The 25,911-nt window shown below is 39.1% G+C and overlaps 1 protein-coding gene across 4 annotated transcripts in view; it reads right to left on the reverse strand.

Annotated features, from left to right (window-relative positions):
• Positions 1–362: 362 nt before the first annotated feature.
• LOC141557238 (KRAB domain-containing protein 4-like) overlaps positions 363–25,911 on the reverse strand; it is a 28,013-nt gene continuing 2,464 nt past the window's right edge. For 2 of the 4 annotated variants that reach the window (XM_074292639.1, XM_074292630.1), the window contains exons 2-5: positions 24,504–24,589; positions 22,995–23,121; positions 22,219–22,314; positions 13,795–17,193 (exon numbers count right to left, since the gene is read on the reverse strand). In XM_074292639.1, the coding sequence (XP_074148740.1) occupies positions 14,945–17,193; positions 22,219–22,314; positions 22,995–23,121; positions 24,504–24,539 (2,508 nt within the window). In that variant the 5' untranslated portion in view covers positions 24,540–24,589 and the 3' untranslated portion in view covers positions 13,795–14,944. Of the gene's footprint in view, positions 4,751–6,113; positions 6,271–13,794; positions 17,194–22,218; positions 22,315–22,994; positions 23,122–23,808; positions 24,443–24,503; positions 24,590–25,911 lie in introns of those variants that run through there. The other 2 variants (XM_074292658.1, XM_074292650.1) reach the window with 2 other exon arrangements.

Raw genomic sequence — 25,911 nt, forward strand, 5'->3', positions numbered from 1 at the left:
TTAGCTATCAGACAATAGAGTCCAATCAGCAGGCTACAATGGCAAGATTACTGAATTTGTTATCACCGGACCTGGGTTCAAATTCTTGCTCTGCCACTAATTGACTAGATGACCTTAGACAACTCACCAGTTCCCTCAATCTGTAAAATGGAGAGAGTGTGATTGGACTAGTGATATTTGAGATCCCTTCCAACTCAAGAAGTACAGTGATACCTTGGTCATCATTGTTTTTTTTTTTATTATTATTATGTTTATTTTTTATAATGTTTTATTTACAAGATATATGCATGGGTACTTTTTCAGCATTGACAATTGCAAAACCTTTTGTCCCAACTTTTCCCCTTCTTCCCCCCCTCCCCCACCCCTTCCCCCAGATGGCAGGTTGATATGGTCATCATTGTTAATTGATTCCAGAAGGCATAACCGGCGGTGAAAATAATGAATGCCCAATAAATTTTTGCCATAAGGAGTATATCTCCAGTGTGCTCCCAATTCTCCAAAAAGTAGAGGACCTTCAGCTGTAGGGAAACAAATCAGCTCAGTGCAGCCAGCTCTTCCCTTCTTGATCCAACTCACTTCTGAGAAGAATCATGGACTTTTATATTCTCCCCCTACCCAACATCGTCCAAACTTTGCCATCCCCTCCATTGCCAAAGTCTGGGCAGCTCCTGCTCCTGCTCTTCCTGAACATGACAGATGCTCCGTGTCCCTTCTAGTACTACTGTTTTGGGAGTTTGGAGACTATATTCTACCGCCCTACTCTTCAGCAGTAACTGCCCCTCAAGCTACCTATCAACAGGTACAAGCTCAGCCATGTGCGCCTCAACTTGGTAGCCCCGCCTTTTTTGGGGAGGAGCTGCCCACAGCTCAGGGCAATGGCTGTGGGTGCTGGGAAGTAACCTGGACAACCTCACACTCCTACTGCTCAACCAAGACAAGTGTCAAATGCTGAAACATTTTTCTTCACCAAAATTTGTCCAGTATCAAAGTGCTGAGGTATTACTGTACTGTCATCTCTGTATTACATTATTAATTGCCACAAGGCTTCTGATAACAATTTTTTGGGGGTTAACATGTTAACCCAATGAACATGTCCTCATGAAGTCAGAGCTAAGAATTCTTGTAATCAAATAGATTGAAATAACCCACACTAAAAATCGCTGAGGAAAATGGTACTTTTTAAGTACCAGATATGAAAGGAGACAGAATACACTTGAAAGAATCACAGCACATGGGGCAGCTAGGGGGCACAGTGGATAGAGCACCAGCCCTGAATTCAGGAGGACCCGAGTTCAAATCTGATCTCAGACACTTCACACTTCCTAGCTGTGTGACCCTGGGCAAGTCACTTAACCCCAGCCTCAGAGAAAAAAAAAAAAAAAAAAAAAAAAAAAGAATCAGAGTACAGTAGGTCCACAAGCCACTTATAGTGCTATACTTCACTACAAATCCAATGGTATTCTCCAGATGAAATCTTTTTCAAAGGGAATTCTATTCACATTGTAAAGAATCCCAGTGAGTCTCAGCCATGTCTGTTAGGTAACATTTTGCTGAGAACATGCTTGCAGTACCTGACAGAATGCCAGGAAGCAAAGGAAGCACTCTCCCCGTGCATTGATTAATAAATTCCTTTATTGTTGACCTATGTTTGACCTATATGCTGACCTATTTGCTTAAAAATCCAGCCAGTTTCCTGAGTAAATACAGTCCCCCTAAAAGAACGAACAAATATTCTCCTTGGTGGGTTCCTTGAGATGGAGCACCCTGCACCGGAAGGCTACTTCATCTCAGAGTCATGCATCAAGTGAGAATACATAGTGTAGTGCCTTCTTTGTTCTCAGCTTTAAAAAGCCCCTTCGTGGGAAAGGGACTTTGAGAATCTTACCCAGTGTTGGAATACACGGGAGTTGTTGGAATACATGGAAACCACCTGAAAGTGGCTGCTGGAGATCCAACCCAGATCTGCAGAATGGATCTCCTCATGTCAGAGGATGGTACAAGGAGATTGAGAGGCCACTGCATTGTCTGACCTCTCCCCTCTTCCCTCTGCTTCCAATTTATCTCATTCCCAGTCTGCAACACCCGTGTCAGCAAAGGCAGCCCCGCAACTCCTCAGATGCTATGATCCACAGCTGTGGAGGCTCTCGGAGAACTGACCTGCCCCTTAACAATTCCCCGTTTTTTGCTGTTATTTTCCCCCACAGCATAGTCCGCACACTGAAGAATGCAAGCAGCACTATCACTTTTGGATGGTTGTAGCAGGTGTTGATCTTGTGAGATATCATGGAGGCAAACTTTCCAATGGAGAAGAGGACTATAGTCAGAACAGGCATTTAAGTCTCTCATCAGTCTCCTGGCTCAGCCCTTGGATGTACTGGCCCATTTGATTATTCCAACTAAAAAAGTCTTACTGGGGCTCTTCTTCCTTTCCTTCCCAATTTGGTAATGAATGTTACCAAAGTCTCATGAAATACTGGGGATCCCTTGTACTCTACTGGCCAAACTACAACAATGAGCATTCAAAAAGCTAGAAGACATTTGTTATTAATGATGATATTGTCAAGTATGGTGAATGCCCAATAAATTTTTGCCATAAGGAGTATATCTCCAGAGTGCACCCTAGCATCCCTCTGCACCCAATTCTCCAAAAAGTAATGAGGGCCTTCAGCTCTAGGGAAACAAATCAGCTCAGTGCAGCCAGCTCTTCCCTTCTTGATCCAACTCACTTCTGAGAAGAATCATGGACTTTTATATTTTCCCCCTATCCAATACCGTCCAAACTTTGCCACTCCCTCCATTGCCAAAGTCTGGGCAGCTCCTGCTCCTGCTCTTCCTGAACATGACAGATGCTCTGTGTCCCCTCTAGTACTACTGTTTTGGGAGCCTGGAGACTATATGCTACAGCCCTACTGTTCTGCAATAACTGCCCCTCAAGCTACCTACCAACAGGTACAAGCTCAGCCTTGTGGGCCCCAACCTGATAGCTCTGCCTTTTTGGGGGAGGAGCTGCCCACAGCTCAGGGCAATGGCTCCAAAAGAAGAAAGGAACAGACTGAAGATGCATGAGACAAGAGATAATAAGGTTCTAATATCGATAAAAAAGGAACAGAATCACAGGAACAAGCAGAGGATTTCCCTTTAGTAAGGTGAGGGAACTCATATTCCTCTAGAATAGTAAAAAGAAAAAAAAAAAAAAAGGTGATTCTAAGAATTTTGGATGAATGGAACCAGAAGGAATGAGTTCCCTATAAGATGACCACAATTTTCTCAGTCAATAGTCTAAGATTTGTGTTATATATGAGTGGAGGAGGGAGAAATGAGGGAGGGAGGAAAGAAAGTTACTTGCAAACTAGAGAGAGAAAAAAGATTAGGAATAATTGCTAAACATTAGACAGGGATTGACTTTATCTACATGTTTTCCCTTCAATTTGCATTCTCTAATTTTTCAGCTAAATATAACTACTGATGGAAATATTTCTGCTATTTATAAGCCTTCATTCCAGTATGAATTTTCTGTAGTCAGCTAAAGTATAGAGTGTAATGGAAGGCCACCCTACCTTTATTATATTCAGGTTTCTTCTCATCTTCTCTGACGCTGAACAAGATGTATCCTTTGGCAGAAGGCCTTCCCACATTCATTACATTTATAAGATTTCTCTCCAGTATGAATTTTCTGATGTTCAGGAAGACCTATTCTCCATCAAAAGACCTTCCCACTTTCATTACACTCGTGAGGTTTCTTAGCAATATGAAATTTCTGATGTTAAATTAGTTCTGTGCTCTGACCGAAGGCCTTCTCACATTCTTCACATTCATGAGGTTTCTCTCCAGTATGAATTTTCTGATGTTGAGATCGAGTTGGGTGCTCCAGCAGAATATTCATTACATGCATGAAGTTTCTCTCCAGCATGAATTCTTTGAAATTGAAAAAGGGCAGAGCTATGACAAAAGGCTCTCCTACACTCATTACATTCATAAGAATTTTCTGCAATTCGAATCTTCTGACATTGGTTAAGTTTAGTATTCTGACAGAAAGTTTTTCCACATTCATTACATTCAAAAGTTTTCTTTCCAGTATGAATTCTCTGATGTTGAGTAAGAGAGATACTCTGGCAGAAAGCCTTCCCACATTCACTACATTCGTAAGGTTTCTCTCCAGTATGAGTTCTCAGATGACGAGCAAGGTGTGGCCTCTGAAGGATTTTCCACATTCATTACATATATAAATAAGGCTTCTCTCCTGAATGAATTCTCAGATGTTGAATAAATTCTTTGCTCTTGAAGAATATCTTCTCACATTCCATACACTGATAATATTTTTTTCCCGCCTGGAGACCAAGATCTGAGTTGTAACTGAAGTATTTTCCACATTTATTATATTTAGAAAATGTCCTCTATAAGCCAATTCTATTACCATGACTTAGATCTGAATAAAGTTAATGTTCTTTCTCTGGGCACAACATTTATGGAAACTCCTTCCTAGAGATGCTCCTTCTTAGGGAAAAAGTTCTATACTGAGTCTTTGTCCAAAATCATTAAATTCATGTCCACTGGGAATGTTTGTTTGGGTGATTTTTTACTATTCTAGAATGTTTTTCCTCATCAATCTGCTGCCTCATTAACTTCAAGCCATATTTTACCAACTTAGAGACATGAGGACCATCCTTTGTCAGTATTTCCAGGAGTAATTTTTCCATAGATATGCCCAAATTTTGAGTCAACTTCATGTTCTCAAACTTTGTCTTCCAATCTGAAAGAAATGAAATATGTCAATTTCCCTGTTTTCTCTGAATTGAATTTAGCCTCCTCTTCTATCTTTCCTATTAAGAAAAATAATCATCAAATTTTAAGAGATAGAACAAAAGACAACAATAACAAATAACAACACTATCTTTTTATGTATAGAAGCAATATGACATGATGGATATAGTGTTGAGCTTGGAAGCATCATATCTCAATTCTGATACTAACTATGTGACTTTTCCTTCAAGTCATAGTCATATGTTTATGGCACCATTTATATATGTTTATGTGTATAAACATATATAAGTATATGTTTTATTCTTTAAAAGGTTTTAGTCCTGGATCAGCAAGATGGAATAACAGTTGCTTTTTTTGTTTTTTGTTTTTTTTACTAAATCTTTTTATTTTCAAAATACATGCATGAATAATTTTTTTAACATTAATCCTTGCAAAACCTTGTGTTCCAAATTTTCCTCCCTTTCTCTTTCCCCCTCCCCTAGATGGCAAGTAATCCAATATATGTTAATCATATAACAGTTGTTTTTAACATAAAGTGCCTACCCTAACTGTTAGGTACTTACAACTTATAAGGTACTTATACACTGAGTTCATACCTTTAAAGGAGCTCACTCATTGATTCACACATCAGACTTCATACCTTTAAGAGAGCATACTCTTAAGGAGCTCCCACAAGCCCAGGGAGTACCCACAAGCCCATTCTCAGGGAGGATATAAAAGCCCACTCTCTGGGAGTCTGGGGTCAGTCAATGGGAAGCTGGAGGAGATTCAGAAGCCAGGATTCAGTGGATTTGCAAGTCCAGCAGATTCACAAGTCTAAAGGAAAAGCCGGCTCATGGACTTCCAGGAGATTCACAACTAGGAATGACTTCTGGAAAACCCACAATCCCACACTCTTGGAGGCGGAGTCTGATTCATTCCCACGTCTACCTTCGTGCTGGCTGGAGGCTTTGGATTCAGAGGGAGCTAGAGATTGAAGCTGGCTGGAGACATTCTGACTGGAAGATTCAAGACTTTGAAAGATCTGGACTTTAACTCCTGGCTGCATTTTGGGATTATTGAACTGAAACTAAAACTAAGGCTGGCTCCAGAAGCTCCCCAAGAGATCTGCCCCCAGAGAATGATTACAATCTAGAGATGACAGAACATTATAGTAAACCATTCTAGTACCTTAGCCAAGAAAACTCCATAATGGATTCACAAAGAGTGGGACATCATTAAACAGCTAACAGCAAGAGGCCTATTTACTTTCAACACACATTCCCTGACTCCCAGGAATCCAAAAAGTGTGAAAAAAGTGGAGTTAAGAGAAACAGAATGATTAATACCGTAAAAAAAAAAAAATTCCCCACCTTAGAAGACTGGACACTAAACGCTGTTGATTTGACATCAGCTTTCTCTTTATCCATGAGTAGAAGGCTTTTGTCATCCACAAGGTTTACATATTTGCCAGTTGTTACATGCCATAATCTGAATGGCTGACCCCATCTGATGTGGCTCCCACTCCATCTAATTAGAAAAGTTAAGAGTAATTTCTTTTTTTTTTTTTTTTATTTTTTAAATTAATTTAATAATTATAACATTTTTTAACAGTACATATGCATAGGTAATTTTTTACAACATTATCCCTTGTACTCCCTTCTGTTCCGAATTTTTCCCCTCCTTCCCTCCACCTCCTCCCCTAGATGGCAGGCATTCATTAAGAGCAATTTCTAAAACTAAGTTATTGTGCATTACTTTAACCTCTAAAAGTCAAACCTATAAAAATATGACTTGTATAGTGAAATTTTTTTGAGACAAGTATTTTGAGATAGCTTCTTTTTATTAATTGCATTTTCATACATACACAAGCCAATACTAAAAATATCCTAATCAATACCTGATCATTAATTGGATCATATACATTGAAAATATGCATAAGATGTTGGACCCTACTTCATTTTCCCAGAAGTTTTTCTAATAGAAAGAAGAAAATGCCCAAATCTATAGTAAATAAAGGCAACAAGACAAGACAAAAACCTTTCCACTAAAGGAATGCCTTCTGAAGTAGTGGCAGAGGTGAACTACATAAAGTTCCTACCCCTTCCTCAACCACTCAGAACTACAGAACCATTATCTCATCAATTCCACCGAGTTAATATCTTGTCCTTGTTAATATCTCCAGAGTTCCAACCCTCTACAACCACATTCCCTTTTCCTCTGAGAGAAGGGTTAAGCTGTGGATGGACACAATGGCCTCTGTTAGTAATGGGCAGATCTTATTGGCTAACTTGTCTATTCAGTAAACTCAAGTCATTCCTGACTGCCTCCAGGGTCAAACGCAGCATCCTCTGCTTGGCCTTCCAAGCCTTCCATAACCAGCCTTACTCCCTTCCAGACTTCTCCCACTTTACTCCCTTCTACATACTCTGCCCTGGTTTTCTGGTCTCCTTGCTGTTCATCAAACCCGCCACTTCATCTGCTGCCTCAGCATTTTCACTACCTGTCCCCTAGGTCTGAATTACTCCCTCTCTTCCTTTTCACATCCTAGCTTCCCTGGTTCTCTTCAAGGCTCAGTTAAAATCCCATCTACTACAAGAAGTCTTCTTCAATTCCCCCTCAATGTTGGTGATTTTGAACTATTCTTGTATATTTCAGAGTTGTTTTTTTCCCAATAGACTGACAGCTCCCTGGGAGCAGAAAGTGGGCATATTCTGGCCTTTGTATCCCCAACACTTAGCACAACACTTTGGCACTTAATAAATGCTTTTTCACTTGCTGTAGGTCCCACCTCTCTCTAACCTGCCACAGTGACCATTCTATAACTCCTCTATCTCCCTATTACCTCTAGAATTAAGTAAATTCTTTTTTAGTATTTAAAATCCTTCACTACTTTTCTAGAGCTACTACACAATATTTCCCTTTACAAACATACTATGGGACAGCTGGATTGGCCTGCTTGCTGCTTTTCATTTATGTGTCTCCTGAACTTCTCCACCTCCCTCTAAGAGAATTCCTAATTCCTGTATGGGCCAAAATGTTTGTGGCAACTCTTTTTGTTGTAGCTAGAAACTGGAAGTTGAATGGATGTCCATCAATTGGAGAATGGTTGGGTAAATTATGGTATATGAAGGTTATGGAATATTATTGCTCGGTAAGAAATGACCAGCAGGAGGAATATAGAGAGGCTTGGAGAGACTTACATCAACTGATGCTGAGTGAAATGAGCAGAACCAGAAGATCGCTGTACTCTTCAATGCTATATGAAGAGGTATTCTGATGGAAGTGGAAATCTTCAACATAAAGAAGATCCAACTCACTTCCAGTTGATCAATGATGGACAGAAACAACTACACCCAGAGAAGGAACACTGGGAAGTGAATGTAAATTGTTAGCACTACTGTCTATCTACCCAGGTTATCTATACCTTCGGAAGCTAATAATTAATGTGCAACAAGAAAATGGTATTTACACACATGTATTGTATCTAGCTTATATTGTAACACATGTAAAATGTATGGGATTGCCTGTCATCGGGGGGAGGGAGTGGAGGGAGGGAGGGATAATTTGGAAAAATGAATTAAAAAAAAGATAAATAAATAAATAAAAGAAATTCCTTGAAACAGAAAAAAAAAAAAAAAAAAAAAAAAAAGAGAATTCCTAATTTCCCACAAGGTTAAAGTCAAATCTCACTATCTACATGGAAGATATTCCTGATAGCCCATAACACTCAGACCCTAGTGACTGTCCTCTTGACACATATTCATTTAAAATTTCTACTAATGGATCACAATTTCGCTGAGGGCCGGACTATTTGATTTTTGTCTCTCTACACTAAATACTTGGCATAATATCCAGCACAAGGTAAGTGTTTAGTAAATGATTGTAAGGTTTGATGGATTAGAATTAAGGGGAGTTGTGTGAAAGAAAATACTGTGGAAATAGGAATTTATGCAGCTGCTCAACAGAAACAGCAGAGTGTTCACAGACAGAGGAAAGAAAGGTAGATGGAAACACAACAGAGTCTAAGAGCTGGAGACTTTATGAGAAATAAAGGAGGAGGAAAGGCAGAAAAGAGGGCAGACATGTGACAGCAGAGCACCAGCATCATGGGACAGACAAGAAGAACTGGTTAATGAAAAGCAAGAGGAAAAGTAAGGGAGACGTAAGAGAGAGAAGAGATATGACAATGAGGAGGAAGAAAGAACCTGGAAGGGGAGGGGGGAGGGAAATGACAGGCGAGGAATGAGAAAAGAAATTCTTTCCAAGGTGAGAAGGGTGAGGCTAAGAGGAAAGGTGCAGAAAGCGCCAGAAGGGAGGTGGGGAGGGCCAGGAACACGACGGGATGGAAAGAACGGAAGGAGGGAGAACTGAGACCGGGAGACTAAAGGGAAAGGAAGGGCACGGGCAAAGAGGGAAGGGAGAGGGCGGAAGAGGCATCCCGAGCAAGGGCAGCATCGGGCTCAAGCCAAGAGAAAATGTACAAGAGGGAACCATGGACAGAGATTAATGTCAAGTCTTAGGAAGGTGCAAGGAGAAAATTCACCACCAGAGGGAGGAGGCGGCACGAGGGCATAGCCAGAGTGCGCGTGCGCCACGGCTGCTCCAGAACCACTAGCCCAAGAAAGTGCGCCTGTGCAAAACTACAGTACGACGAGTGGAAAGGCATGAGGGAGTGGCTGCGCCTGCGCAGACAAGGCCGACAAAGTCCTTAATAGGCTTCCTCTGGGGAAAGGAGGCTGAGAAATATGGTGTCGAAGGCTTCATCCCCACCCCCGCTGTCCATTAACCGTAACTTTCCCGGTCTCACCTCTCCGCGCTTGAACAGATCCCAGCACACTGCAAACAAGGCGAGGATAGCAGAGCCAGGCAAGGGTTTGAGTCCGGGGGCGAACGTGAATCTCGTGGCACGAACCGAACTCTCCTCCTGGGTCGGCAGCCTTCTGGGAAACGTAGTTCTAAAGCCTACGGGTTGTGCGCATGCTCAGGAAATCCCCATCTCATGCCCTATACCCGGAAACGCTCTCTCTAGGTCTGGGTGTTCCTGACCTAAATACGTTTACATATAGACCCACATTTACATATATATATTTATATACATACACACAGTACATATAAACATTGAAATATATAAATATACGCACGTGTCACTATATCGTATATATAACTAGTTCTTTCCAGTTGGATTCCTACATGGTTTTATTTTAATTTTTGTTTTGTTGTATACATTTAAAAACAGGAGTCTGAAAAAGGTTCCATCCACCGGCTTCATCAGACCTCCAATATAAGAGGTGTGAGGTGGTTCCTCAGAGATGTTTTAATTTGCATTTCTCTTAATCAATAGCGATTTAGAGCATTTTTTCATATGGCTGTAGATAGGTTTTAATTTCATCATATGAAAATTGTCCATCTCCTTTGACCATTTGTCAATTGGGGAAAGACCTGTATTCTCACAAATTTGACACCGTTTTTCATATATTATAGAAACGAGACCTTTTTCAGAAACTGTAAATATTTCCCTTTTAATCTTGTTAGTGTTAATTTTGTTTATGCAAGAACTTTTTAATGTAATCAAAAGTCCATTTTGCATTCTATAATGTTCTCTAATTCTTTAATAAAATAATAATTTAATAATAAATATAATCATATATTTTATAATATGTATTACTAAAGTATTATTTAATAACATTTAAAACAATGTTTTCTAATAAAACATAATTATTCAATAAATATATTTTTAAAAGAAATACAAATTAAAAAAAAAATCCTGTCCATGTTTCTTTTAGTTTTAAGGCAGTATAAACACAGCTGTGTGTGTGTGTGTGTTTCCCCAATATGAATCCTATTTCTACTCTCAAGGAATTTTTTCTCAAATGTGTACATTTATATTTTTTCTCCAGTTTGAATTTACTGATATTGAATAACTGTTTTACTATCCAGGAAGACACTTCATTTATGAGATTTCTATCAAGTAAGCCCTTAAATGACATTAACATTCTCTATGATGGAAGGCTCTACAAGATATAACTGAGGGGTAGAATATTAATCAAATGAGGGATACTGGTGATTATGGAAGAAAAAATACTTTCATTTTGATGAAGTTGCAAGGCTTTTTCATAGACTCATGTTTAAGTTATAAGAGGGTTGAGTGAATAATTCATAAGATACGTGAAGAGAAAGAGGACAAAGGCTTAGGAAAAATCTTAGACCTTATTCCAATTTCTCAAAAAGTTGAAAAAGAGAATATAGACAACTACTGATTTATATGCCTACTTTTTCATTGATATAAAATACATTTTCTTAAGAATTTCAGACACAGAAATCATTTTAAAAGAGCCTCTGAATCACTACTGATCAAAGAGATGCTTATTAAACAACTCTGAGGTACCATCTCACACCTATCAAAATGGCTAATATGACAAAAGGGGAAATGTTGGATTTTAGAGGGGATATGAGAAAACTGGGACATTAATGCACCGTTGGTAGAGTTGTGAAATGATCCAACCATTACGGAGGGCAATTTGAAACTAAGCCCAAGGGTTATAAAATTGTGCAGACTCTTTATTCCAGTAATAGCACTGCTAGGTCTATATCCCAAAGATAGCCTCCAAAAGGGAAAAGGACCCATTTCTACCAAAATATTTATAGCAGTTTTTTTGTGATGGCTAAGAATTGTGAATCAGAGAGATGCCTATCAATTGGAGAATGGCTAAACAAGCTGTGGTACTTCAGTTGATCAATGATGGACAGAAACAACTCCACCCAGAGAAGGAACACTGGGAAGTGAATGTAAATTGTTAGCACTACTGTCTATCTACCCAGGTTACTTATACCTTCGGAATTTAATACTTAAAGTGCAACAAGAAAATTGGATTTACACACATATATTGTATCTAGGTTATACTGTAACACATGTAAAATGTATGGGATTGCCTGTCATCTAGGGGAGGGAATAGAGGAAGGGAGGGGAAAATTTGGAAAAATGAATACAAGAGATAATGTTATAAAAAAAATTACTCATATATATATGTACTGTCAAAAAATTTTATAATTATAAAATTAAAAAAAAACAAGCTGTGGTATATAGTTGTGATGAGATATTATTGTTCTATAAGAAATAAGCAGGATGATTTCAGAAAAATCTAGACTGATATACAATGGATTGAACAGAACCAGGAGAACCATCATACACAGTAGCAGCAATATTGTACGATAATCAACTGTGAATGACTTAGCTATTCTCAGCAATTGAATGATCCAAGACAACCGCAAAGAGCTAATGATGAATACTGTCCACCTCTAGAGAAAGAAAATATTGAATACAGACTGAACCACATTATTTTTTCACTTTTTTTTCTTTTATTTGAGTTTCCTTGTACAAAATGACTGTTATGGAAATGTTTTACATAATTGCACATGTATAACCTATATCTGATTGCTTATTGTCTCAGGGAGGGGGAAGGAGAGGAAGGGATAGAATTTGGAAATCAAAACTTCAAACACATTCTTCATAAAAGTATTACTGAGGAAATAAAACAAAACACTCCTAGAGATCTTAGAATTTTTGACGGATTTCAGTATTCCCCTAATCCAGATGACTTGCAAAACTTAATGTCCCTTCACTACCACAAATCTGACAAATAGTTTCATTTTGGCAAAAACATTCAGTTAGGCAAGACTGATCACTTTTTTCAAGACAACCCATTTTACTTTTGGACAGCTCAAATTGTTAGGCTTTCCCTAACAACAAACTTTTATTTACCTCTTTACAACTTGCTCCTCATTCTACCCATTTTACAATGCATAATGTTTTAGTAAACGATTATGGAAGGTGGATAATCGGGATCGGTGGTGATACATTTGCTGCCCAATATAATATTCCTCTATATCAAATTTTTCATACCCCTGGTTTGACACTTCAAATTTTTCCTCTTAAGGCGAATTATTAGAATTCAATTTTATGCTACTTGTGCAGCATAAAGAGATTTTCTTTCAATTTAAGTTTTCAAATTTTCTGTGTGTTTATTGGCTAAAATACTATCCATGTTCCTTCGTTTTGAAGTTGATATCTAGTACAATAATCTCCAGTGTCTATCCTGTTTGTTCTCAAGGAATACCTTCTTTCTTCTCAGTATCTATTAACCTAGGCACCCATTCTTGCAAGAATGTAAATAAATCTTTCCTGCATCCATCAGTGAGTCAGGGAGTTCTTGCCTTCTGAACACAAGCAGACTGACTCAGAAAAATCAACATGATACAAAACTTGATGAATTTTATTTCCTAGGAACATTTAATATGGACTTTCTCCTCATGATGAACCTGAGTGTATGGATGCTCCTGTGACAACCACAAATTTGCCTGTTTCCATCATCGATGCCAGTATAGACATATTGAAGTATACGCAGAAAGAGATGGATGTGGTTGTAGAAAAAGTCAAAGTTAAAAAAAAACAATTAAAAATTCAAGAACTGGAAAAAAATATGCAAAATTCCAGGTAGAATATTCAGATATGAGAAAAATTGTGGAAGAATATGAAGGAATAATAATTCAGCTGGTGGCGTATATCAGAAACTGAAGGAAGTTACAAAGGCTAAAATCTAGAAGGTTTTATCAGAAAAACAGCAAATTACAACAGACCTGAATTCCAAGGAAAAGTGTTTCTCTGATATCTTCAAGCTACTAGAAAAACAAGTTTTAGAATATCGAAAAAAATTTAAAAGAATTGGAGAAATATGTTGAAGTTTAAGTACTAAGAATTGAAAAGAAAGAAAGGAGGTACCAAGCAATCAAGAGATATGCAGAAGGGAAGTTAAATCTAGCAAATGAAGAAATTGCCCAGGTTCAAAGCTGAGCAAAAGCTGAGTCTAATTTTACAAGCAAATTTGTGAAAGGAGCCCAGTCACTAGAGAAAAGACTGGAACAAAAAACTAAAGAAAATCATAATGTAACCAAAATCTGTAATGAGTTGATTTCAAAGATGGAAAAGAATTTTTAATTGTTTTACTTTTTGTTCACCCTAATTTATCCTTGTTTCAATGTTGTCACTTATGTGTATGTAATGTTTGGTTATCATGTGAATTTTCTTAATCTTCATTTTTTCCATGTTGTAAATATATTAAAGTGTAACTTTTTTAACTTAGAAAATTGAACTGTTTTTTAAAAATGTTCTTGAATAAAATTTAATAATTTTTCCAAAAAAAGGAATACCTTCTCAAGTTTGTAATAGTCATATACTTTTTTTCCCAACTTGAATCTACTGATACAGAATAAAATTCACCATTTAGAAAAACTCTCCCTCATTTCTAATTTTTCTATGAAAGACTTCGGTAATAAACTTTTGTATATTTGTATATTTGCAACCATTATATTTGTACAGCAGTCCAGCATAAAATTTCTAATACTATTTTGCACTATTGGAAGGTTATATGCATTATATTCATTAATTTCATCATCAGCTAGATGGAGCAGTAGATAGAACACCAATCCTGAAGTCAGGAGGGCCTGAGTTCAAATATGGTCTCAGACATTTAACACTTCCTAGCTGTGTGATCCTGGGCAAGTCATTTAACCCCAATTGCCTCAGGGGAAAAATCATTTTTGATATAAAATCTGTAATGTTCAATAAGTTTTGACTTCCAATGGTTGACAACCCAAGATATATTACATTCACAAAGGTTTCCTTTTGTATGACTTCTTTGATATTCCATAAGATCTACCTCCTTCACAAAGCCCTTCCGACAACTATTTATATAAAGCTAGCATTTATAGTGTTTTAAGGCTTGCAAAAGGAACTACATATTTTATTTCTTTGGACTTTCAAATGAACTCTACTATTATCCCTCATTTACAGATTGGGAAACTAAAGTTGAAAGAGATTAATTGACTTGCCAAGAGTCACATAACTACTGTCTTAGGCAGAGTTTGAACTCGGGTCTTCCTCACTCCAAATCTAATATTCTTATATATTTTATTATCTAAATGCCTTATCACTGTATAAGGTTCCTCTTTAGTAATTTTTAATGTTCAATAAGTATCTTTTTCCAACTGAAGATTTTCCTGAAATTATTAAGTTTCTCTCTAGTATAGATTATTATTTTGAGCAAGTTCTAAGTTCCCCTGGCTTGCTGTCCCAAATTCATTAAGTTTCCTCCCATTTCTAAGATTTAATAGGATACAATTTAATAATAATTTAATACAATAAGGTTTAATAATATGTCTTCTCTGCTAAAAGAGCTTCATTATATTCCAAAAGTTTCTCTCCTATATTAAATTTCTGATATTCAAGTGTTGTCTTCCAACTGAAGGCCTTCCTACATTCTGACAAAATCTTTCCCTGGTGGATTTTCTGATGTTCAGTAAGAATTGTCTTCCTACTAAAAGCCTTCCCACACTGATTACATCGATATGGTTTTTCTCCAGTATGAATTTTCTGATGTTGAGTAAGACTTGTCTTTTCTCTGAAAGCTTTCCCACATTCGTTACATTCATATGGTTTCTCTCCTGTATGAATTTTCTGATGTCGAGTAAGCCTTGTCCTCCTGCTGAAGGCTTTCCCACATTGATTACATTGAAATGGTTTCTCTCCAGTATGACATTTCTGATGTTTACTAAGTCCTGTCTTCTGACCAAAAGCTTTCCCACATTCGTTACATTCATAAGGCTTCTCTCCAGTATGAATATTCTGATGTTCAGTAAGTGTTCTCTTCTGACTGAAGGCTTTCCCACATTCTTTGCATTCATAAGGTTTCTCTCCAGTGTGAATATACTGGTGTTTAGTAAGTCTTTTCTTCTGATTAAAAGCTTTCCCACATTCATTACATTCATAAGGTTTTTCTCCAGTATGAATATTCTGGTGTTCAGTAAGGGTGTTCTTTTGATTGAAAGCCTTCCCACATTCATTACATTCATAAGGTTTTTCCCCAGTATGAATATTTCGATGTTCAGTAAGTGTTCGCTTCTGATTGAAGGCCTTTCCACATTCATTACATTGATATGGTTTCTCTCCAGTATGAATTTTTTGATGCCTCGTAAGTCCTGTCTTCTGACTGAAGGCTTTCCCACAATTATTACATTCATAAGGTTTCTTTCCAGTATGAATATTCTGATGGCAGGTAAGTCCTATTTTCTGACTGAAGGCTTTCCCACATTCACTACATTTATAAGGCTTCTCTCCAGTATGTATTTTTTGATGTTGAGTAAGGATTGTCCTCCTGGTGAAGGCTTTCCCACATTCGTTACACTGATAAGGTTTCTCTCCAGTATGACTTTTCTGATGGTCAGTAAGAACAGATTTCCTACTGAAAGCCTTACCACATTTATTACATTCATATGGTTTCTCTCCAGTATGAATTTTCTCATGGCAGGTAAGTCCTGCCTTGTGACTGAAGGCCTTCCCACATTCATTACATTGATATGGCTTCTCTCCAGAATGAATTTTCTGATGACTCTTAAGTCCTATCTTCTTATGGAAGACTTTCCCACATTCGTTACATTCAAAAAGTTTCTCTCCAGTATGAATTCTCAGATGATAGACAAGTCCTGCCTTCTGACTGAAGTTCTTTCCACATTCATTACATTTATAAGTATTATTTCCAGTATGAATGTTCTGATGTCCATTAAGTCCTGCTTTCTGACTGAAGGTCTTCCCACATTCATTGCATTCATATGGTTTCTTGACGTTAAGAATATTTTGATTGTCAGTAAATGTTCTCTTCAGCCTGAAAGTCTTTTCACAATCATTACTTTCATCAAGTTTTTCTCCAGTATGAATTCTATTATGGATAGTAATGTCAGCTTTCTGTGGATAAATCTTTTTATACTCATTACATGAATAAGGTTTTTCTCTAGTATGAATTCTCTGATGTTGTATAAGCTCTGACTTCTGACTAAAAACTTTTCTACATTTGTTAGATTCATAATATTTTTCTACAATACGAATTCTTTGGTTCAGAGAGAAAGTCTGACCACATTCATTTCCTAAATGTGCTTTCTCTTCATTCTGTTTGCTATGATTCTTATTAAGGTCTGAATCAAAATTAAGTAATTTTTCATCTTCATTATACCTAGAAAACATCTTCTTCAAGGAAATTCTCTTCTGTTTATTCAGGTACGAATATAATCTGACTCTTCTTTGCTCTGTGTCACAATGATGAAGATTCTTTCCAAGAGACAACTTATCTTGTGGAAAATGGATTGTTCCTTGGCAAAAGCCTCCATTATATTTTTTACATGCGTGTTCACTACCTTGATTGGGAGTCATTTCAAATATTTGTATATGTCCAAAAAGTTTTTCCTCACTGCTCTGCTGTTTTTCTAATAAACCACAAAATTCCTTGGCTTTGCCAAACTTGGACACATGAAGACTGCCTGCATAAATTCTTTCTTGGAATGATTCTTCCATGGAAAGGCCACTTTTTGGACAGGATTCCCTAGTTTCAGGTCTAGTGTCCCAATCTGAAAGAAATTTTTAATAATATAAACATCCCTTGTTGCCCATGCGTTATACTTAGCCCAAATTCCCTCTCCTTCATCAAAAATATTGTTCTCACCTACTTTTTCAGATTAATTACACATTTCTTCCTTTCAAAGACCATATATGGTCTAGAAAAAGTGGACTCCAAAAGCTATCCCCCATATCTCAATTGTAGCCCTTCTTCACTTCTGCTTCTTCAAAATTCTGATTTCATCTGAAAGGATGACTTCCTACATAAGGCCTTTTGCAGTGCCTCAGAAATTAGCATCTCTGCCTCAGGAAATACCATGCTTTATGTATATTTTCAAATTACTGTTATGTGTACACATTTTTTCTTTTTAAAGAATGGGAGAGATCCTTAACAAATGCTTGCTTGACTCTGTAGGCTATTTTCACATAGTTGACTTGTAAAAGGCAAGTCTACCGTTAGATTCAAACCAAGGTTTTTTGAATTCACATTTTGGGTTCTTTCTGTTTTGACTGTCAGTAGAGTAACCAATTCTGTTTAACATTAAATAGCAGACCTAGGAGCAATGAACAGAAACTGTAGGAAACAGCTTTGAACATGTACAAAAAGTATTTTGACAAACAGTTGGGCTAAATCAGATAGTTTGCCTTAAAAAATTATCAGGCTTGGAAAAGACCTTAGAGATTATATTCTGCAATTACCTCACTTATTAGGCATCTGTGTTGCAAAGAGTTTGTTAAAAGTATTGCTTAAGTCACAAATCTAATTACTAGCAAGTAGAGTAAGTTGGTTTTCTCACCTCATAATTTGAACACCATTTCCCCCCCTCCCCTCCTGAGGCTGGGGTTAAGTGACTTGCCCAGGGTCACACAGCTAGGAAGTGTTATTATTATTTTTTTTCCCCCTGAGGCTGGGGTTAAATGACTTGCCCACAGTCACACAGCTAGGAAGTGTTAAGTGTCTGAGACCAGATTTGAACTTGTGTCCTCCTGAATTCAGGACTGGTGCTCTATCCACTGTGCCACCTAGCTGCCCCTCACCTCATAATTTGAACCTGAACATAAATGTACTCATCTCTCAGAGAAAACAGACTATAGGATATATCCCTTTTCTCATCATCAACACAAATTCTGTTTCCATATACAAAAAAAAAAAAAAAAAAAAAAAAAATATTGGTAGAAATCGCCAGAACCCAAGGCAAATGTGAAACAATTTTAACAAAAATCAAGGAATAAAGTTATGCATGCTCCATGGCTAGGTAGAAAATATAAAGTAAAAATAACTATTACCAGAAATTACTTGTTATATTTATTAAATATGTGGGACCTCTTTTTATGGGAATACCTACCATTCAAGCACAAATTTCTATTATTCTATTATTTCACAGATAAATCCTACAGACTTCCCTGAGCCACAGAAATGTTAACTAACATCAGAAAAAACCCGCCAATCAAGGGAAACATTAATGACAACCACATTAATGGAACACTCAACAATAAAGTAAACTAAATGAAAGTTGGGAGATTATCATAACCAAGTTGGGTTCTAAAAAAAAAAATAACAAGAGGCTTGAATCAAGAATCAGATCTGCATTCAGTCCCTGCCTCAGTCATATATGACTAAAGTAACTATGAATTAGTCACTTGGAGGGATAATGTTGTAAAAAAAAAAAAAAATTACCTATGCATATGTAATGTCAAAGAATATGTTATAATTATAAAAATTAATAAAAAATAAAATTAAAACAAAAACAAAACAAAACAAAAAAAGAATTAGTCACTTGGACTTTCTAAACCTCCATTTCATCATCTGTACAATGAGAGGCTTGGATCAGATCAACTCTGGGGTCCATTTTACCTTTATCTTAGATTCAGTGACATTCTTTCTTTGCAAAGATGAGAGACTACAGATGTTGAATACTACATTACAGAACTGTTTGTTTTCTCTTTATTATTCTTTGTTAAAATGGTTAGACTGTCTTGGAGGGAAATGGGAAGACTTTGCTGCGAAATTCAGGTGATATTAAAGAAAATTTACCAATAAAAAGATCAACAGGCATTATTGACACTCTCTAGTAATAAGAAAAACAAAAATAAAATCAAGCCTGGGTCAGTCACTACCTTATACTTAGAAGGAGATAAAATCTCCATAGTGACATAGCTGTGGAGAAACAAAAGGCTGTTATTCTGCCGAAGAAACGGGTACAAACAAGCCACGATGAACAGGAAATCATCAAAAGAGAAAAGATGCTAGAATTAAGAGGGCTAGGAAAGAATTATTGTAGAACATGGGATATTATCTGAGATGTGAAGAAAGCTGAGAAACTATGAGGAAGAAGATACTGCTCTAAAGGAACATGAAAATATACATAATAGATTCAAAGCAATTTCAACAGACTTGAGATGGAAAATGCCATCCACATCCAGAGAGAGAACTCTGGAGACTGACTACAGATTGAAGCTAATGTTTTCACTGTTTGTTTTCTTTCTCCTGGTTTTTTCCCTTTTGTTCTGATTTTTCTTGTACAAGATGACATATATACAAATATATTTAAAAGAATCGCACATATTTAACCTCTATCAGATTACCTGCTGTCCTGGGGAGGAGGGAGAAAAATTTGGAACACAAAGTCTCACAAAAAACAAATGTTGGAAATGATCTTTATATGTATTTGGAAAATAAAATATGATTGAAAAATTAAAAAAAAAAACCTTTAGTTGGAAGTCCTTATGGGAAAAAAAAAAAGAAATATAAAGTTGTTCATAACCACTCTCTTCAGGATCTCTACTAAGAACAGATTCTATCTACAAGGAGCAACACCTTCTTCTATTAAAGTACTCATAACAGCTATCAGTAAGTTAATATGCATTTACTAAAGAAGTAAAATGATCCCTGGACAAGTACAAGGAAGAGAAGGCAAAAGAAAAACAGACCGTTTTGAGAAGCTCACAGATGAATGGGAGAGCCGACACTCAGATAAACAGGCACAAACAAGCCACAATGAACAGGAAATGATCAAAAGAGGAAAGGGGCTAGAATTAAGAGCGGCTGGAAAAGGATTCCTGTAGAACATGAAGAAAGCTGAAAAGCTCCAGGCAAAGATGAGGAGGGACAACATTTCAGGCATGAAAGTCAGCCAGAGAAAATACCTGGATCTGAGAGATGGAGAACAACATGAAGGCCAGTGCCGTTATATCAAAGAGTGGCTGCAGGTGTGTAAATATATAAAGATGGCTGGACTATGAAGCTCTTTGACTGCCAAAAAGGTGATTCTGATATCTGAGTTAGAGGTGACAGAGGGATAGACCTGTACTTGAGGAAAGTCATGAGTGACAGAATGACATGGAGTAGGAAGGGGCTTGAGGCAAGCAGACTCCCCCAACAGCTACTACAATCACCAAGTGATGAGGGGATGAGGGCCCACAGGCCCACAGCAGGATGGGGGCAGTGTCAGGGACAGAAGGGGGTGTATTTGAGAGAGATTTCGACCGTGAAATCAACAGGTGGTGATAGAAAACTGAATATGGGGGGAGGGAAGAGAAATAGTGGAGAGGCAAGGATGACAAATGAGTTGTGAGTCAAAGGACAATCAGGAAGGGAAGAGTCTAAGGGCAGAAGATAAGAGGAAAAAGTTAATGAACTCAGTTTAAGAGCTAACCTACCTCCTGGATATCCATTCTGAAATGTCTGCTTAGGCAGTTGGCGAGAAGAAGGCTGGATAATCACAGGCATAGAGATGATAATTAAATCCAAAGAAATGGATGAGACCACAAGAGAACTAGTATAAGAGAGAAATGTGTAGGGACAAGTGATCAGATACAGAAGGGGATGACTAAGAGAGAGCAGTTTCCTAAAATCAAAAGAAAAAAAAAAAAGTGAAGGAAAAAAAGTGAGCAATAGCATCAAAAGGTACAGAGAGAAAAGGCAACTGGATTTGGCAACGAAGAGATCAGTGAATAGGCTGGAGAGAACATTTTTGGTTGAATGATCAAGCAGAAGCCAGATGATCGAGAACAAGACAAATGAAGGAGCCCACGGCCTCCTCAAGAGCTTGACCACAAAGGGCAGACAAGATATGGGATCACAGAGAGCAGACACAGAAGACCCCAAGGAGAGTTTGGGGAGGAGTCTGTAGACAGCGGAGACTGAAAAGCAGTGAGACAGTAAGAGACCGGAGGGGGAGCTTCTCCTAGATAGAAGGGAGGAAAGGAGATCATGTCTGAAGGGAGAGCAGCCCACTTTGGCAGGAGGGAGGTAATGACCAAAGACAGGAAATAACAAATGTTTCCAATGACTCTGTTGTAACTAAAAAAGTTTGGGTTCTTCAGAAATAAAATCTAATGACTCAAATAAATATGGGAAGCCATTAAAAAGAACAAAAAGTTAACTTATTTTTAAAAAATAACAGGCGAAAGATGAGTTTTAAAAAACATGGGATAAAAAGCAGGAGCAGCTAGGTGGCTCAGTGGATAGTGTCAGTGGCTCATCTTCTGGAATTCAAATCTGACCTCAAGCCCCTCCTGGTTGTGTGACCCTGGACAAGTCACTTTACCCTATTTGTCTCCCTTTCCTTATTCATAAAATAAGCTAAAGCAAACCCAAATGGGTGACAAAGTGTCAGACATGACTAAAGAACAAGGAATCCAAAGGGGACATCACAACAAATGAGCTGGGTCCAGTCCTGACTTTACTCCAAATAACATCCACATAACAACAGACAAGGAAGCAATGTTCATGAGAGGAGAAGCCGAAGGGCTAATGAAGATCAGGCAAGACACTAAAATGGCAAAAAAAGAAAACTCTCCTTTCTCAACCCCTTCCTCTGAAACTGGAGGGACAAAACAACAGGAGAGATGTGCAGAGAACACTTGGCTGAACTGAAGATCAGGCTCTTGGGAGCAGTTCATCCCAGAGAGTCTCAGCTCGGAGCCTCAGGAGCTGGGAGAAATCCCTGGCAAGACTGACAAGGTCCTTTCTCCCAACAGCCAGCTGTGATGTTGCTGGTAAGGACTTACCTGCTTCTCACCTACTCACTCACCTGAACAGATGCTTCTTGGGCCATCTCCCTCTGAAATCCAAACTACTTTCCCTCGCTCCAACTGGCTGATCACATCTGGTTTGGAAATCGCTAGTCCTGAACATTGGAAATGCAAAGACTCTGGTTCAGAATGTGATCTGTCCCTCACAGGGAAAACTGGAAATGCCAGGAAATGTCCCCTTCTAAAGAGAGGGAACCTGCCCTGCTCTTAGGAAGTACATGAGAACGCATCAGGAAGTAAAGCTGGCTCAGAAAGGACCCTCCAACACCAGGGAACCGTTCATGTCTCCAGTCTCTACAGTGGAACTTCAGGGAACAATCTCAGACTTGAAGAGAAAGGGACCAATGGAGAAAGAACCTCGGGGGGGCACATTTTCCCACAATTTCCACTTGTACAAACCCAAATTCTTTCAGTTGGACAGAGGCAGATGTGTCCTGTGACACGGCCACAAAAGGAAGAGCAGCTCATGTTGACAAACTTTTGCTGGCAAACACTGGGAAAATTCCCCAGTGTTTATTTATTTAATTTTTTTATACATTTCTTTTTTTTTTTCTTTTTCTTTTTTTTTTTTTGAGGCTGGGGTTAAGTGACTTGCCCAGGGTCATACCGCTAGGAAGTGTTAAGTGCCTGAGACCAGATTTGAACCCAGGTCCTCCTGAATTCAGGGTTGGTGCTCTATCCACTGCGCCACCTGGCTGCCCCCCCAGTGTTTATTTTTAAGGGAAGAAGCCACAATCCTACGGTGAGAAGTCTCGGTTAGCAGGGGAGGCCTTACCCAGGCAGACCAGGTTGTGGTAGTTCTCCAGCATCACATCCCTGTACAGCTCCTTCTGAGACGGGCCCAAGTGTCCCCACTCCTCCAAGCTGAAGTCCACAGCCACATCCTCGAAAGTCACCGATTCCTAAAATATCAAAGACATTTCTGCATCTTCAGGTTCCCTTCCCAATGTGGCCCCAAGAGGACAACGCTGGTCTTCACAAAACTCAAATGAGAGAGAAGGGTCCTCCAAGGCCGACCCACACCTGATAAAGGGCTGGAGCCAGCACTTCCCCAGTAGATGGCAAGGCAGCCCAAGATGGATTGCCAGAGCTTAGGACTTTTGAGAGACATTAGGATTAAAGTCAGGCAGCTCTTCCAACTACACACCAGTAGAGCAACACCCAAAATCAGAACTTTGCACTGCTCCTCTTAATTCAACACTACAGAGCTTTATTTGGTGACTCTGAAGTTCAAGGCAAAGGACACACAAATAAATGACTGATGAGCTTTTCCTTCAAGGGCCTCAATTTTATGTCAGATAAAAAGAAATGCAATGCGGATGTAGGCAAGAAAAAGCGGGATCATTTGAGGAAACCATGCACTAATGGTCAAAAGGAGGTGGCAGATGACCTGAGCCTTACAGGACAACAGAGGATATAAGGGATAAAAGGCCACAAATGGACCTCCCCCAAAGCAGGCCCTGAACTGTACACTGTAAAGGGCTAGAACTGAGCAATGCACTTGGATGATGAAGCACATGAGACAAAGAGAGGGAAGTGACTTGTGTGGGAGGAGCAAGAGAAACTTGGGTGGTGGAACTCACGCTCACTTGCACTCATGATCTGGCGTTGGAGGCGACGGTAAAGATCTAGAATAAAGACGTTTAGTGATCCTGACTCCTGCTGATTTCTGGAAAGATAGAGTTCCAGCAGTACACTAAGGATACAAAGACAAGCGACATGGTCCCTGCCCTCAGGGAGCTGATACTTTAGTAAGGAGAGACAACACGGGGAGAGGTGACGAGGAAAGAAGTTTGGGGGATCATTCAGAAATGGTAACAGCTAAGATGCTACACATTCCCTCGATCCATGACAGATCATTAGTGACAATGTGAACTGCGGCTTGGGGAGGGTTACAGTGAGCGTGTATTCCTGACTCGTTCACCAGTGAGTAGAAATGATTTGGATAAAGGGCCATCTGTTCAAATGTGACCTCAGACACTTACTGTGACCCTGTGTGACCTGTGTGTGTGTGTTTGAGTTTCCCTCAGTTTCTTCATCTGTAAAATGGGCTGGAGAAGGAAATGGCAACCCCCTCCAGGATCTTTGCAAGAAAATCCCAAAAGTGGTCACAAAGAGTCGGATATAGCTGAAACGACTGCCCGACAACAGCATATGACAGAGTGACAAATGACATATGAGTTGGGGGGGGAGGGGGGGACAGAGGAAGGCCATGGTCTCTGGAGGTCAGGTCCATAGTGTGAGGACAAAGATGTGATTTCAGGAACTCAACAAGCTCACATACCTGGTGATCCTTGCTGGGCAGGAGTACAGGAGCCATTCTTCTGCTACCGCTGCCCACGAGAGCACTGAGCCCTCAAAAAATCGGAGCTGGAGAAGAAAAGGAAAGCATAAGCAGGAGGAGTGGCTCTCTTGTAACCTCCCAACCATATGCAAGAGTTGCCCCTCCACCACCCTGCTGAGTCTGAGATCTCAGGGCTGTTCCTTACAATCATGGCAGACCAGTTGATATTAGCTGAGCACTTGAGGAAAATGAATTCTGGGAGCCCGAAGTAATGAGAATATATCAGGTGAGCGCTATTGAGAATGGAGATGAGGATGAATTATTGAATTATATGCAAGCAAGGGGATGGAAGGCTTCCCTTAAAAGGGAGCTAGTCGTTTAGGTCTGTATATAGTCTAAAGTTCTTTCTGGAAATATTATGTTGGGGCAGCTAGGTGGCGCAGTGGATAGAGGATCAGCCCTAAAGTCAGGAGGACCCGAGTTCAAATCTGGTCTCAGACACTTAACACTTCCTGGCTGTGTGACCCTGGGCAAGTCACTTAACTCCAGTTGCCTCAGCACCAAAAAAAAAAAAAAAAAAAAAAAAAAAAATTATGTTAATGAACAACACTTTTGGGTTCTACATAGATTGGGATTCAATGTCTATTAATGGGGATAAAGTCTGGATAGATTGAGGGGAGCCAGAGAAAAATGGGCCTCGAACACCAGGCTGAGAAACTTGTACTCCCAAGGAGCTGCTAAATGTCTGGGAGTACAATCAGATTCACTCCAAGGCCTTAGGAAGGCTCTTTTGAGGCTCTCAGCAGACTGAGAAGTAGAAGCAGGTAAGTCAGGTAGGAAGCAGCATGAACAAGTGACACAACACAAAGGCCTCGACCAAAGTCCTGGCTGTGGGATGAAATAAGAGGAGGATGGGAGAGATGGCAGAAAGGTGCCCCGCCCCCCTCAGGCCCAGATGGTCACCCTCTCTGTCATCCCTGCCCATTCATTCACCCTGCTCTCACAAACCCCATCAGCTGCCAAGTCTTAGAGATGATTATTCTACACCCTGGGGCACCACTTTTCAGTCTGCCTTTACCCCCTCATCGCATCTCCTCTTCATTTGCCCCTGCAATAGCCCAAGGTTTTTCTCTTCCAGTGTGGGTCTGACCATGTTACATCCCAAATGCAGTAAACTCCAGAGGTTTCTTTACTGTTGAATGGTTTCTTTCGTGTCTGACTGTGTGACCCATTTGGAGTTTTGGCAGAAATCTGGAGGGAGTGACCATTTCCTTCTCCAGCTCATTTTATTGATGAGGAAACTGAGGCAGACAAGGTGAAGTGCCCAGGAACTATCTGAGGCCAGACTCGACTCAAGAAAATCAGCCTTCTCGATTCTGAGCCCGGCTCTGTTCACACTGCCACTCGG

Source organism: Sminthopsis crassicaudata, chromosome 1 (genome assembly GCF_048593235.1).
Source record: "Sminthopsis crassicaudata isolate SCR6 chromosome 1, ASM4859323v1, whole genome shotgun sequence".
NCBI lineage: Eukaryota > Metazoa > Chordata > Mammalia > Dasyuromorphia > Dasyuridae > Sminthopsis > Sminthopsis crassicaudata.